This window comes from Carya illinoinensis, chromosome 1 (assembly GCF_018687715.1).
Source record: "Carya illinoinensis cultivar Pawnee chromosome 1, C.illinoinensisPawnee_v1, whole genome shotgun sequence".
Classification (NCBI taxonomy): domain Eukaryota; kingdom Viridiplantae; phylum Streptophyta; class Magnoliopsida; order Fagales; family Juglandaceae; genus Carya; species Carya illinoinensis.
In genome coordinates, this window is record NC_056752.1 from 51,902,149 (window position 1) to 51,919,157 (window position 17,009).

The 17,009-nt window shown below is 35.3% G+C and overlaps 1 protein-coding gene across 1 annotated transcript; it reads left to right on the plus strand.

Annotated features, from left to right (window-relative positions):
• The first annotated feature begins 14,936 nt into the window (after nucleotides 1-14,936).
• Nucleotides 14,937-17,009, plus strand: LOC122282962 (transcription factor MYB26-like). The gene is made up of 3 exons (XM_043095057.1): nucleotides 14,937-15,369; nucleotides 15,647-15,776; nucleotides 15,902-17,009. Exons 1-3 carry the CDS (start codon nucleotides 15,237-15,239, stop codon nucleotides 16,524-16,526), a joined length of 888 nt encoding a protein of 295 aa, XP_042950991.1. The 5' UTR covers nucleotides 14,937-15,236; the 3' UTR covers nucleotides 16,527-17,009.

The window sequence follows — 17,009 nt, forward strand, 5'->3', positions numbered from 1 at the left end:
ATCAATTGTCAAAAGGTGCCTAGCTAGCTACTTTCTCGTTGTAATTTACCTACTAAAGAAAATCGTCCGTGCAAGCATGGTGGGGAGGCAAATATCGATCGATCATACGGAAGGATAAAGATCGAGAAATATGATTTTCTTACATTTTCGCTGAGTTGTAGCAATCTGTTCATTTAAATTACGTACGTACAATATTTGTGGAATAAAAAAAAAAAAAAAAAAACATGCATGGAGGCCCCATACATGAGCTAGCATTAACACCGTGATTGAAATGAAAAGTGGACTCAAACGTGTCATGCATTTGAGCTGACTTTATGTCCTATTTTCACGTTTTGGACCTAGTTTTGTCTCATACACAATTGAGAAAATTGTTGGCCGGGGATACGGTTTGAGTATACCACCAAACTATGAACAGCAAGAAAATCAATTAACATTAGTTCGCGCGGGCAATCATATAATAATGATTCCACTGTTTTCATCATTTTCCGCTTATCTAATGAAATAATGCACTGCCCGTACGTACCAAATCTCTAATATGTGGCCGGGTTTGAAGGACAAGTCTGACTCTCTAGATCATACCATTCAAACTGATCAATATATTTAATTCCCATTCGAACTCATATATATATATATATATAATATCCCATCGATCGAAATGTGATGTTTACAAATGATCATGATCATTTTTTAAGAAATTATAGACTTCAATTCAAATCGTTTACCCATGCATGTATCATATATGTTCTTGTGAAAAAAACTACAGCTTTTTAATATCGATCTTTGTGCATTTTCTTAACTCTTAAAAAAAAAAAGGCCCTATAATTAAAACTCATAAACAAGCCCTAAAACTGGAAGAAAGAAGTACGTACTCCTCAAACTATTATATAAATCCTATAACCCAATACGTACTTCGCTTGCCTTTTCGGGCCTTTACTAGTAAGATCAACGTCTCAATCAAATATGACTAGTACTCCAACCATCAAAATTTAATAAATAAAGTAAAATGCTATGGAAAACATAAACAATTTACGCTGAAAATTTAATAATCAAGCAAAAACGTATGAGCGTGGAAAGAATAATACAATTACGAACAGAGTAATTAATAATATTTATATATATATACACACACCGTATATAAGTACGTAATATTCTTATTAGCGGGGACAAGCGTACTGCGCATCTTGCACGATCAATAACCACACCACAAACAAAAATTAACCCAAGCTAATTTGTACATACGTAAACGTGTTATTGAAAAACCAAACCTAAATTAATAATGATTGGAGGATAACTTAGAATATTCATTCGTGGGTGGATACGTACTGATCACACACATATATATATATATACTAAGGGCAATTATTATTTTCTTGATGATCTATATGTTAATGGTATCTATTTATAATTTTAAACTGTGAAATGATTTGTTTTCTCACAAACAAGTCGAGACAGACATTTCTATTTTAACAGAGTCCCGCATTTCAGAAGAGTTGTGTCATTAGAGAGTTTTTAAAAGTTTTTAAACAGTATCTAGCACAATGAAAGTTATGTGCGGGGGGCTTATAACCGATGAGTAGTTGGTTTGTAATCAGGGTTTGTACTCGAATTTATTGATCACAGTTGGAACTTTCTTCATGAATTGAATTGAAGTCTATTTAAATATATATATATATATATATAAATTGTGTTTACATATTTTTATAAGATTAAAAAAAAAAAAGGCTGGCGTTTAAGATCATCTATCTACACGGAAATGGGGATCATGATGCTCGCAAAATTATGAATTACTAATATAATCCTCCCGGTCTAAATCTGATTGATTAATTACTATATATATAGGTTGAATCGATTGGTTTATAATTTTGTCCAACACGCATAAATATATATATATATATATCAAGACAGTCTTTTTCAATATTACGTAGTACTCAAAAACGTATACATGATATAGTTTCTGCTCTAATATACCAATTTGTTAAATGCTTGATTAATTAATATTGATCTAGAAATTGTACAACAGTTGGATATTTAAATCTTTTATCCTTGTGAGAAAGAATTAATAAAACAATATTGTTGATTCCTTAATTAATATGCATGGGTGTTATACGTACGTACGAGTCTTAATTGTAACTTGTAAGCAAAGCGAGCAACAGTTATCATTAACTGGTCTTGGAGCTTTATGACTTATATACACAGTTTATTCTGTTTAATTAAATCTTACTTTTTTATCCCAAAAATTGTCGTCTAAATACATGTTTCCACAATAAAACCGGAAAAGAACAAACTTTAATTTGCCGTAAATTAGAAGAGGAGCGGCATGAAAAAACGAACATCCATAACTTACGTAATTAAGCTTTTCTTTCTCTTCCTATCATAATGATCAAATGGATTCCTTCGCTGTTTAAGGAATAAGGATGATCTTTGAAAAGTTAAGAGCACTCTCATTAATGGAATATCTAAATTTAAAAATTTTGTACTTTTTAACTATTAAGACAATAAAATTGTCCATATTAGATTAGGCAAATGGTAGTTACAGTAGCTTTTAGCTACAGAACTAAATTTGATAATTACTGTACAAATATCAAATATTTATTTTATTATTTTTTATAACACTCTCTTTTCTCTATCTACATTCACAAACTTTCCTCAATTTCTTTAAATTAAATAGTAAGACATGATAAAATAAAATAAATTAATAATTTAAATATGATCAAATAAATTAAAATAAAAAAATTAATATTTTTTAAATTATTAATTACTCATTACTTTGTAATAAATAAATAGATAATCCAATGTGTAGACACTACAACAAAAATGATTTTTTGGGACGAAATTACTTTGGGACGAATTGAAAATCGTCCCAAAAAGTGGGATTTAGGAACGAAATTTGAATTTCGTTCCAAAATGACGATGGTTATGCCATACCGTTCGAACGCGTTCGAACGGTATTCTTAGGGACGAATATTTTTGTCCCAAATAAGTTAACCGTTCGACCGTTAATGATTAACCGTTCGAACGTTTAATTTTCACCGTTTGAACGTAATATTGGCGCGATAGGCAAAATTATTTTGGAGGGAAATTGATAAACCGTTCGAACGGTTAATATTAACCGTTCGAATGATGCATATTCACCGTTCAAACGTTATTTGAATCGTTCGAACGGTGACAGAGTTTTAATTTTTTAAGTTTTTTGCCAAATTATATTTAGATTAACTAGTAATTATAAAAAATTGGTTAATTAAATAATATGAATAATCTAAATTAAGAATTAGTTTAGAAAATATAAAACAATACCATTGCATATAACTTAAATACTGAATTTACAAAACACAAAATATTGTCCATACAAAAAACAGGAAATAAATAAATAAAATTTATCATAAAGTAATTAAGACCCCAAGTCTTTGCACACTTCCTCGACTGCAGCTATACGTTCCTCTATTTGTGTCAGTCGAGTACTGATGGTGACCTGAGTCGCAGACATGGCAGCAAACTCTGTACGAAGCTCAGACACAGCAGAATGGATCTCCATACGCACTGCATCGATCACTGCTGATGTCTGCTCGCTGATCGCTGCACGCACTATGTCAGCCATCTCCTCACGAGTAACACTGTGGACTGATGCCTCGGCCCGTGTAGATGTCTCTGCAGCTGCAGCTGAGACTCCATGATCTCCCGGCTGTGCATCTCTGTGAGGATCAACTGGTTCTGGAACATGTGCACGAAAACGCAGTCTCGAGTGTCCCGTGCTGCGTGAGAGGGTGGTGCTGTTTATCGGTCCCATCGGCTCCCGTTTACGCTCAGCAACATCTGGCACAACACCAGCACATAGTAGATATCGGGTGATCAGGACTCCGAATGGTAGTATATCCATCGAAATGTACCGAGATTCTGATCGAATCCTATCGAATATATATCCCACCAAGTCGATAGGAATGCCACGAGCGACCCGTATCATAAATTTCGTCCGATCAATGCCAACTTCTGTCTTGTGCTGCCGAGGGTCAATATTATTGGCAATTATCAAATTTAATATCTTAAAGAAAGAAGATAAATCTGCCTGTTTGATGCTCTTCGTCCCGTCATACGGTGGAGCATCTGGACCGACAACCAAATCCCTCACCTCGTGATCAGCAAGGGTATCGACCTCATCAGTATAAACTGATGCCTCCTCCTCAGCTGTCTCCGCCTCAACTGAAGGATCAGACTCTCTAGGCACCACATTCGGATATGCATCTGGCAGCCTAGGAATACCGAGATGCTCAGCAAGTCCATCTCGTGAAAATACAACGGGTACTTCTCGGACAGTGATACTGTAGGCCCCAGAATCATCTGCGCTGGCACTGCCGAGTTCTCTATAGAACTCAGCAACAATGTCAATGTAGGAGACTGGCTCCCATGCTTCCTCCCGTTCATCCAAGATAGGTCCCCAACCACGATCACTGAATATTGAGGGCAATGAATGACCCTCCCAGATAAGACTCTGGAAATCAGAAATCTTCACTGGTCGCTCCAGTGAAACTGTCCTCTCCCGAACTGGACCACTACTACTCTCACCAAGATTGCGTCGCTTACGTGCCGGTCTAGAAGTAGACATTATAATCAACCTGAAATTTATAATTACAAACTAGATATATAACATTAACAAGAAAAATACAATAAAGAACTATTTACAGTAGTTTGAAACAAACAGCAATTTAATAATATTTGCCATTCTGAACAACATTATCAACAATAAATATGTCACTCAATATCAATATTAATAATATAAATATAATATTAAACACCGTTCGAACGTTTACCGTAACGGTCGAACGGTTACAGACAAACCGTTCGACCGTTTAGTTATATCGTTCGAACGATGTAACTTAACGGTCGAACGGTTACAGACAAACCGTTCGACCGTTGATTTATATCGTTCGAACGTTTACTGTAACGGTCGAACGGTTACAGACAGACCGTTCGACCGTTAAGTTATAACGTTCGAACGCTAAGCATAGCGTTCGAACGATATTCGTCGATCGGGATTCCAGGCCGAGTCGACTCGGCCATTGAAATCCATGGAATCCTTCGATTCCCTGGATTTTACACCAAAATAAATGCAATAGAAACCTAAATAAATGTTCCTAACATGGATTTATGCAAATCTACCGATTATTTTGATGTATAAATCGGTTTACCCTAACTTAAACAATTAATCTATCAAAAACCTAAATCTAAACGGTAAAATGCTTTAAAAATGAAAAATACCGGTTGTTAGAGGTAGGGGCTTCGAGTGGGCACTGTTGACGGCGGCGAAGACGGCGTTCAACGGCGGAGATCGACGGTTTGGAGGCTTTTTCACGGAGGAAATGCGTGAAAATGACGTCGGGATGGGCTTATATATGCAGTACCGTTCGAACGGTAAGTTATACCGTTCGAACGAATTAACTAAATATTGATTGCCATCCCTAATTAATCGGTTTTCAAATATTTAAATGCAATATTCCGTATTAATTATATTAAATATAATAATTAATTCAATTATAATATATTTTAATTGTTAAAAATATTAAATGCAATATATTTAATGCACTTATATATTATTAAACACTATGTATTATATATATAATTTTTTGGCAATTTATAGTATATATTATATTATATTTAATTAAAATATATTATACTATTGAATATTATATAGTATATAGTATAAGTTATATTATATAGTATAATTAATATAATATAGACTACTATATACATGAAGCCATGTTCATGTATTTATATAACATATATATTATATGTGATATTAACTAGTACCACATATATATATACTAGTATAGATGACACTATATATATTAATAGTAGATATTCTATTATTAAATATCTACTATTAATATTATAGAAATAAACATTATATATATGCATGTGATACATATAACCCTATGCTATGATACCATATATATGTTATATATAATAGGTTAATATATGTAGTACTTGTTGATTATATTAGATGTAATATGATATTTTATACTATATATGTTACTAAACTATATAATATATGTTTGATTATATATTATATAGTTATATTACTATGGCTCTAAACTATAGTATATTTAGAAATTATTATATTTAAAGGTATAGTGCAAAAAAAATACAATAAGCAACAATATAATTAAACGTTCGAACGGTTTACTATTGGCGTTCAAACGTTTAATAGTACGTTCGAACGTTTATATTAACGTTCGAACGTTAAATTAGCGGGGGAAATTATTCCTGCTAATCGATTTGACGTTTGAACGGTATAATATAACCGTTCGAACGTTAATTATTAGCCTTCGAACGTATATTTTCACGTTCGAACGTCAAATCGGCGGGGGAAATTTTTCCCGCTAGTCGATTTGACGTTCGAACGTTCATTAAACAACCGTTCGAACGGCAATGTTCTGCATTTACACGACAGAACCTCACAATCTCGGACTCGTTTCAGTCGACCGAGCATCACTCCCACGCTCATTTTGTTCCAACCAACGCCATTATTCTTCAATCTAGCCCTCAAATATTACAAACTCCTATCAATCTCTTATATTTTCGGATTAAGAGGTTGTTTTTACCGTTTGGTGAAGAGTTTTTACCGTTTGGAATTTTTGAAGCTTTATCTCTCCAAATCAGGTATTCTCCTTAAATTTGACCTCATTTTAGTTTTTATATAAGTGTTTTCGTTTGCTTACATGAGTTAGTCATATATTTTGCTATCTTTTGATGTAATATGGACTGTATTACTTGGGGTTTTCGGAGGTTGAAGACGAGTGATTTCTGGATGTAAACCGTTCGAACGGTACGTGTACCGTTCGAACGACTGTATAGGAGATCGAACGGTCACGAACACCGTTTGAACGATTTCTTGGGCAGTGTTAAAATAATTAACATTTTAAATGCAGGAGTGTAATTAAAAATTAAATATATATAATCTACATTTAATAATACTTAAATACTTAAAAGATTCAAATAATCAAATGAGAATGAATTAAATTACAAATCATCTAAGATTTGTTACAAAACTTAATTATTTATGATGTTGAATTATTTGTTTGATACATGTTAAATATTGGCATATCTTATATTGCTTGTTCATCAATATTAGCCTTAGACCCGTTCGAGAGTTATCAATCCGCCTTAATTGAAAGATTGATAACTCTTGAATTGTCCAGAGTGGACAGTTTGGAATTGTAAGATCATTCTCGCAAACTATCGAGCTATATCTGTTATACGTCCAGCATTAAGATTTTGGCAGATTTATCCCTTGTTCTCCGGATATGCAGTTTCGGTGATGTTGTATCGACGATGGATAAGTCGGTGCACACAACCAGACGAGCATATTTGGAGAACTATGGGGATATGCTGCCGAAATTTTGTTGGGCGTGACAGATTATAGAGGATAGGTTTGCGACTATGATCTTACAGTTCCGAATGGGATAGGACCAACTACCCGGTGTAAGGTGGCATACTCCTTGATTGATACATGATACATGCTTGTTTGTTGATGCACACGTGCTTGTTTATAATGAAGATAGTCAGCATGGATAAGAGTTGGATGCGAGTTAGCGATCGTTTGGGTCAGAATTACAACGTATATGCTGAAGGTGTTAAGAAATTCTTAGAGTTTGCATTGGGTACATGTGATAGTGATGGACGTATTAGATGCCCATGTAATACATGTAGGAATTTGCGCTCTCATAAGATAGACTTGGTGAGAGAGCATCTGTTTGTAAAAGGTATTGACAAGGGTTATACTGATTGGGTCTTACACGGGGAACCATATCCAACTTCATTCGATACTCCACATGAAGAAGAAGCTATCGATGAAGATGTACAACCAGATGTTGTTGGAGATGAGTATGATGAGGATATGGAAGAAATGTTAGGTGACATCGGTGCGGGAATGTTTATGAATGAAGGTGGCACGGACACATCAAGTTCAAATGATGGGGGTCATAATACTTTTGCACGATTGTGGAATGAGTCACAACGTGAGCTATATCCAGGATGCAGAAGACACAGTAAGTTGTCATTTACCGTAAGACTGCTACACATAAAATCAATGTGCCGATTATCAATTAAGGCTGTCAATATGTTACTCGAGTTGTTTAAGGAGGCACTGCCATCAGATAATACACTTCCTCGTAACTTCTATGAAGCAAAAAAATTGAAACGAGGACTTGGATTTGATTACAACGTAATACATGCATGTAAGAATGACTGCATATTATTTTGGCAAGAGAATGAGCAGTTGAACGAATGTCCCATATGCCACGAGTCAAGATGGACATCTGACAAACAAAATGTGCCGCAAAAGGTAGTACGCCACTTTCCATTGACACCTAGATTACAACGATTATATATGTCACGTGCAACAGCTGCAGACATGATATGGCACTCATCAGCCAGAGTTAGAAACGATGATATTTTATCACATCCTGCTGACTCTCAGGTGTGGAAGGAATTTGATAAGGAGCATACATGGTTTGCAGAAGAACCACGTAATGTGAGACTTGGGTTGGCAACAGATGGATTTAATCCGTTTGGGAACATGAGTACTAGTCACAGTACTTGGCCAGTCGTACTTATGCCGTATAATCTACCACCGTGGAAGTGTATGAAAGATCCATATTTCATGATGAGTTTGCTCATTCCAGGTCCGAGATCGCCGGGAAATGATATAGACATACACTTACAGCCATTGATTGCAGAATTGAAAGATTTGTGGGAGAATGGGGTTGTCACATTTGATTCATCAACAGGCAAGTCGTTCAAGATGCATGCTGCGGTTTTATGGACAATAAATGATTTTCCAGCATATGGAAACTTGTCAGGTTGGAGTACTAAGGGGAAAATGGCATGTCCAACATGTAACAAACATACTAAATCTGAATGGCTCACTTACGGGAGAAAATTATGTTTCATGGGTCATCGTCGATTTCTACCTGGTGATCATAGATGGCGGGGAAATTCACAAATGTTTGATGGTACTGTTGAATGGGGCCAACCTCCACCATATTTGTCTGGTGAAGATTTACTTGCACAATTTGTAGATGTTGGTTGTAATGAATTTGGTAAAAAACAACGAAAGAGAAAACGAGCTACTTCTGAGTTGAATTGGACTAAGAAGAGTATATTTTTCGATCTTCCATACTGGTCAAAGTTAAAATTACGGCACAGTCTTGATGTTATGCATATTGAAAAAAATATATGCGAATCCGTATTGGGAACATTGATGTCAATTGAAGGAAAAACGAAGGATACATTAAACTCAAGGAAGGATTTGAAGCGGTTGGGAATAAGACCGGAAATGCAGTTGCAAGAAAATGGTTCGTCCGTTTACATGCCGATTGGGTGGTATACATTGTCAAGGAATGAAAGGGCTACTTTTTGTGAGTGGATAATGAAAATTAAATTACCAGATGGTTATGCCTCGAATTTGACAAGGTGTGTGCGAACAAATGATTGGAAAATAACTGGGTTAAAAAGTCATGATTGTCATGTCCTTTTGCAGCGTATCTTGCCTATTGGTATACGTGGGTACTTGACTAGAGACGTGCGCGTGGCTTTGACTGAGTTGGGTTTATTTTTCAAAGACTTATGTGCACGGACATTAAATGTAGAAGCTTTGGATCGAATGGAACGGGAAATTCCCATCATATTGTGTAAGCTAGAAAGTATTTACCCACCGTCATTTTTCGATGTCATGGTTCACCTGGCCGTCCATTTGCCACGTGAGGCTCGACTTGCAGGACCAGTTCAGTATAGATGGATGTATCCCATTGAACGATTTCTTGGGAAGTTGAAACGAACAGTTGGTAATAAAGCTCGCCCAGAAGGATCAATTGCAGAAGCATATATTGATGATGAGTGGCATACCTTCTGTTCCAAATATTTCCACGGAGTTGACACTAGGTTTGATCGGCCAGAAAGAAACTTTGACGTTGACAGAGCAAGACAACGAAATGTGTTTTCCGTGTTTTCCCAACAAGTACGTCCACTTGGTGCAGTGCGTGGTTATGACTTATGTGGAAGAGAGTTTGAGAAAGCTCAGTGGTACGTGCTGAACAATTGCCCTGACATAGAGATTTACTTGAAGTAAGTATTAATCTTTTCTTAATTTAGTATTCGCTCATTTACTTTCGCAAAATTCTAATAATATAAAATACATGTCGTAATCATCAATTTCAGTGATCATATTAACATGCTCAAGGAACTAGGAGTAAATGATATAGACCGGAAACATGAAGAGGAGTTTCCGAGATGGTTTGAACAACGGGTAATGACATTACATATGCGACACTTCATTCAATACAAATAGAAAATATTGATTGTTTTTTTTATTGATATAATAGACGTTTTACTTAATATGTAGGTTGTACAAATGCATGCCAATAATCCAAACGATATATCAGATGAATTGTATGCATTAGCGCGTGGCCCATCGAGACGGGCTACAAGATATTCTGCATGTATTTCTCGTGGTAGTAGGTATCACACAATAGATCGAGATCATTATAGGAAAACACAAAATAGTGGTGTCCTAGTTGAGGGAAGTCATGATGGAGAAAATATTGATTTCTATGGAGTGATTGTTGATATAATTGGAATGAAATATTTGGGGGAGCTTGCAGTGTATCTGTTTAAGTGTGATTGGTGGGATTTAAGCAATCCTCGAACTGGAGTCCGTGATGATGAATATTTCTTGAGTATTAATACATCAAGAAAATGGTACGAGGATGATCCATTTATTTTAGCTTCTCAAGCATCTCAAGTATTCTACTTAGATGACCCGAAGTTGGGAACTCAATGGCGAGTAGTACAAAAATATGCTCCAAGAAATATATATGATGTTATCCCTCAGGCAGAAGGGCGAGATGAAGAAGAAGATGATGCCTCTACTCAAGAAGCATACCAAGAGAGTCAGCCCGTCTTTAATTTGTTTGTGGATTTGAGCCAGTATGAGATGATTCCATTGAATAGAGAAGATATTGAGGCTGAAATTGTTGATGCGACACTTGAGCAAAGTGTTGATTCATCTGAACTATCTACAGAAGATGAGACTGAATTGTCAAATGATACTGATACAGATAGTGATTGACGAATTATATTTTCACATTACGTGATGATGAGCACTATTTTACTTAATGAATATTGTATCAGTTTTTTGAAATTATGCCTCCGAAGAGAAAGGAAGTGCGCAACCCATCTCCACCTGTTCCTAGCTCTCCTTCAGACTCACCATTAGAGATTGACTCTACAGAACAAGGTAAAATTCTAATAGTCATAAAAGTTATTAATTAAGATTATAATAGAAAATTGATTATAATGTTATATATCATGATGACTTCACAGTACAATCTCGTCAAGGTCGAGGCACTACGAGAGGCGTGACGTTGGAAAAATATCGTAAGGTGGGTAAGATCAAAGTTAACATTCTTGATGAACATACCGGAGGCGAAGGACAACCAGCAGCTTGGCTTGCATCGCATGTGGGTGCTCTTACACGAACTTATGCACCTTTGGCAACAAGTTCATGGAAGAAAGTCCCCCAAGATGTTAAGGACCTTATCAAGAAGCGTTGTTTGGTAATGTTTAATAAATGAAATTTAATTGGACTTATAATTTTATTTTACTTTAAAGTTAGAATATTATAAATGATAATATTTTTGTCCAAACTTTTGTCTGTAAGGATGATTTCGAAATAAATTTTGGTCGGAGAGAGGAGCGTAAAACTGTGGAAGAGCTTATGAGTAATGCATTCCGCAAGTATAAGGCGAGGTGTCATGAGCATTATAATAAGTTTGAGAATAGTGAAGAAGCACGCCAACATCCTTTTCAAGATGTGCAACCTTCTGATTGGGAAAAACTTTGTGACATGTTTGAGGATTCATCATATAAGGTATAATTAATTTAATTATTTTAGTCCTATTTTTAATTTCGCTTTCTAATATTTTCAATTCTTATGTAGGAGCGAAGTTCTATAAACAAAACAAATAGATCAAAATTGAAGATTACTCATCATGCAGGCTCAAGATCTTTCCACCGCCTCTCTAAAAAATTGGTATTGCTATTCTTTCATTTGTATATAGTTAACTGAATATATCAATCATAATGACTTTATATCTTAACAAATCTTTATTATAGCAAGATTCAGATGCCAATTATGATCTGACAAAATTATATGCTGCATCACATACTAATCGTAATGGAGAGTGGAGTCATCCTGATGCCCGTGAAAATTATGTAAGTATTATAATTTGTTTTAAATAAATATATTTGAATATTTATGATGATATTAACTCTTTATCTTATGTGTAGGATAAAATGGTTGCCCTGCGTGCTGAATCTGCGTCAGATCAAAATTCCTCAAATACAGATGTTGAGATTTTTACACAAGTTCTGGGTGAACGTTCAGGATATTTGAGGGGTTTGGGTCGCTGTGTAAAACCTTCTCCCTCTTCCTCTTCTTCCGGGTCTGCCTCTATAGCTCAAGAGAATGCGAATCGTAGAATTGAAGAATTGATTGCAAAACAACAAGAGTTAGAGGCTCAATTGGCGAGACAAGGAGACATGGAGATGCGCCTCAAACAACATGAAGAAGAACAAGCAGAGTTCAGGAGAGATATGCAACTCCAAATGCAACAGCTTATGCAACAGTACAGGCCTCCAACCAACTGATGGTTTTTTACGTCTAGCTTATGACATTATCTAATTATGTATGAACAATGCTAGTTTTATGGTTATTTATTTCTTCGCACTTATTATAAAACTTTTGTGAGTAATTAAACAGTTCTTAATTTATATTTTTCAAATAATATGGATGTCTATTTAGTTTTTTTATAATTATTGGTTTTAATAAAAATAATATCCGTTCGAACGACAAAGTCACGTTCGAACATTAATGGGCATGCCGTTCAAACGATAATGTAACGTTCAAACGTCAACTCGCAAACCGTTCGAACGATACCAGATGCTCAAAAAACCGTTCAAACGCATGACATTACCATATCGTTCGAACGTTGATCATCACCGTTCGATCTCTTATACCGTTCGATCGTCTCATTTAACGTTCGAACGTATTTCTACTGATCGTTTGAACGTATCTTGATAACCGTTCAAAACAAACATTGACGTTCGAACGGTATATGAGAAGCATTCGAACGCCATTCTGGGACGAATTTTAACCGTGACAAAAAAAAGCATCGTTCGAACGGTATCGAACGGTCACTTTCAAAATCGTTCCAAAAGATATATTTTGGGACGAAATTGTGTTTTTCGTCCCAATATATCTTCTGGGACAGTGATGTTGGGACGAGCTTGGGACGAAATTTTTTCGTCCCAAAAAATCTTTCGGAACGAAATCGATATATTTTGGGACGAAAATTTTCGTCCCAAAATATGTTTTTTGTTGTAGTGAGATATGATGTGAATAGCTAAAGTCAAATTCATCTTATATTATTTTATTGTTATATAATAAAAAAATAATTATTCTAATGTAGAGACTTATGTAAATGGAATAGTCAAAATTTAAGTTTATCTTATATTCATCAAAAGTGTCATTTATATATGCATAATTCAATAACAATACTCTACGAGTGAATATTCTTGTAAAAGTAAAATACAAACATAGGTACAAAATAAAAATTAAAAATGCTTATTTGTGGCTAATTATTTGTTATGAAAATGATTATTTTATGTTCAAATAAATTTATTTTCATTGCAAATTAATATTAACCGGTCATATACTCATTTTTCTTATAGTGGCTTCAACGGCTATTAGCCTTCTACAAACTAATTGATTAAGAACAATACTAGGGTGACTATCAAATGTGCACACTATTACAAATGAATTTTTATATTTTTCATCAATCATTTTTTTAATATCCTTAACCATTAAAGAAAAATAAAAATATATGAGTTGACACATTTGGTGGATATATTTAATAGTCATACTATCATTTTCCAACAAACAATTGAACAATATTGCCATTTTTTAATTTCCTGGGGTAGGGGGTATGGATATATTAGAATAATACTATACTCCATACTCCAATTTCATTTTCATCCCACTGTATAAGATGGGGCACATTTATCATCATTAGATGATAAAGAATTAACCAATAAAGAATCATTCAATAGTGATAAATGTGCCACATCTTAGATAGTAGGATGAGAGAAGGATTACAATGTGATGCATAGAATTTTCATATATATGCACATTAGTACACACTAATGTTTATGTGAAATAAATCGTTTATTTATTTGGAAGTTTTGGAATATTGAATCAATCTTGGAAATTTATATACAAGTAGTAGAAAAAGTGTACAATATCGATGGAAATGACATCATGACTTAGGTCCTGTTTGGTTATACAGATGAGATGAGATGTTTTAAATAGTAATAAATAAAATATTGTTATAATATAATTTTTTAATATTAATTTTGTATTGAGATTTAAAAAAATTAAATTGTTTATTATATTTTATATAAGAATTTGAAAAAATTATAATAATGAGATGAGATTAGATATTTTAAATTTTGATAACCAATCGGGGCCAAAAACTTTTAAAGCTTTTGATACCTCAATCGTTCAATAACCAAATGATCATCCGCACAAGACAGCTGATGATTATTGCCATCCTATAGAAAATGCCTACGCGGTAAATAATTAAATGGCTCGCAATAGCGCAATGCATCCGAAAATCCATCGATAATTGCCATACTTTAAAGGCGTAGACAAGGTTCATTTGGCAAACGATTCACAATAATTGCACGTCATCCAAAAATGTATAATTGTCTTGATCAGTAATCCCAGAAATTAATGTCCGAACTGGGACCTGTCAAAACATCCGGCCCCACCGCCTTGTATGTTTAGACTCGTAGAGGCCGCCCATCTCTGAACTTAGGATCCATTACAAACCATGCAGCTCTTACAGGGAGATGCTCAAACTTTTAGCCCTTTGCCACAAACCCTAATTGGGCCACCAACTGATTAAGAGAAATATCAATATATATATCATCCATTTGTCGATCTGTTGTGTTCTCTTTACTATTTTCATGATCTTTTTTTGTTGCAATCCAGGTCTAGATCAGCTAGAGCCCTTTCTTTTATTCTCCCTTTCTATCTGCAGTCGCTTTTGCAGATAATACCCAAATTTCATCTAGCCAAGTTCATCACTCATTTAATTTGCCCCACTGATTTTTGAGAAAGGAGGATGGGACATCACTCATGTTGCAACAAGCAAAAGGTGAAGAAGGGGCTATGGTCACCAGAAGAGGATGATAAACTCATCCAGTACATTTCAGCCAATGGCCATGGTAATTGGAGCTCAGTTCCTAGACTTGCCGGTAACTTAATTCCTCACTTCGATCTATTTCCTTTGATGATTGATCGTACGTCTAAGTTGCACTCGCTCTCATGTGTTCTATGTGTTTAATTTTCTTCCTTTTGACCTTTCTTATAATTTTCCCAACAAAAATAATAATAATAATCTTTTAAAAGAATTAGTTGTCTACACGACCTACTTAATTTGCAGGTTATAAACCCTAGTACGTATGAACTTTTTTCCAGATTCGCAACTATGTATTTTTTACTTCTTTTGGTATATACGCATACTTGACGCAGGCCTGCAGAGATGTGGAAAGAGCTGCAGGCTAAGATGGATAAATTATCTCAGGCCAGATTTAAAACGCGGGAGCTTCTCTTCCCAAGAAGAAGCCCTCGTCATTGAACTCCATAGAATTCTTGGTAACAGGTAGATTTTCTCTTTCTTACTCTTCATAAGCTTGTAATTGCTTTAATTAGCCATTATCACGGCACTCATCGTGGTTTATGATGATCGGTACGTTGTTCATGCAAGAGGGAAAGTTTTTTGGACAGGTGGTCTCGGATAGCCAAGCACCTACCTGGAAGAACAGATAATGAGGTGAAGAATTTATGGAATACAAGCATAAAGAAGAAGCTCCTGTCCGGTACTGATGGCGCCGTGCCTGCTTTACGATCCTTTCCTGTTATTGATCAGTACTATCCTAGTACTGGCCGTTCAGATGAAGCTGCTTTCTTACCTCCAAAAGATCCGAACCCTACCTTGATCCTAAAATCTCAACAAGATCAGCTACAGTACTTTACCCCTCCTATCACGATGCTACAAGGTTTAGATCATCATGGTGAACAGAGCAAGAACTTTCGTCCCAGTACTTGGGTTCACTTTCCAACTCTAATCCCACACTCATTAGATTCATGCAGTAGTATAACTTGGTCGTTAGGGTATGATCATGCTCAACCTCATGATTCAGTACTTGATCCCAATCAAGAAGAAGATCATCAGAATTTTAGCCTGAGATCAGCACCAGCTCCGCAGGATGATAGAATTGGCCTAATTATCAATCCAAGTATCACAGAACCGCCAAATAATAATGCTGCAATATTGGCACCCGAAATGCCGGAACTCTATGAAATCATCAATTGTGGTATTAGAGTTGGTAGCAAGAGCGCACCTCCTTAATTCACCAGAAATTAATTACTAGTACTGCGCCCACCTGCTAGACACTAATGTCGATGAAGCTTCTACTTGGGTTTTGTCCACGTGATTCATCCACAAGCTAGATCCAGCCATTCAAACGGAGTACATAAATTATTACAACGTCGTGCCATCGTATAGTCATGCTCTTCATCATTGCCACCACTGGCTAACTAGCTGCATATGGAACTGCCTGCAGTACTTTGTCTCTAAGCGAAATCTGTCTTCAATCTGGGAACTCTGGACATGGTATGGCCGTAGTTTGAATCTTTGATTGCACTAGTATAGGAACACTAGTCATGTACTGCAGTACTGTCTCTAGCTAGCTAGTTCAAGCTATATATTTAGCCTATACAAATTAAATAATAATGTGTGGGTTAATTTCTTTACATGTCTGTAAACCTAAAAGCTCGATATTTAATAAGAAATACTCTGATCATCATATGATTAATCTGATCCGTATATATA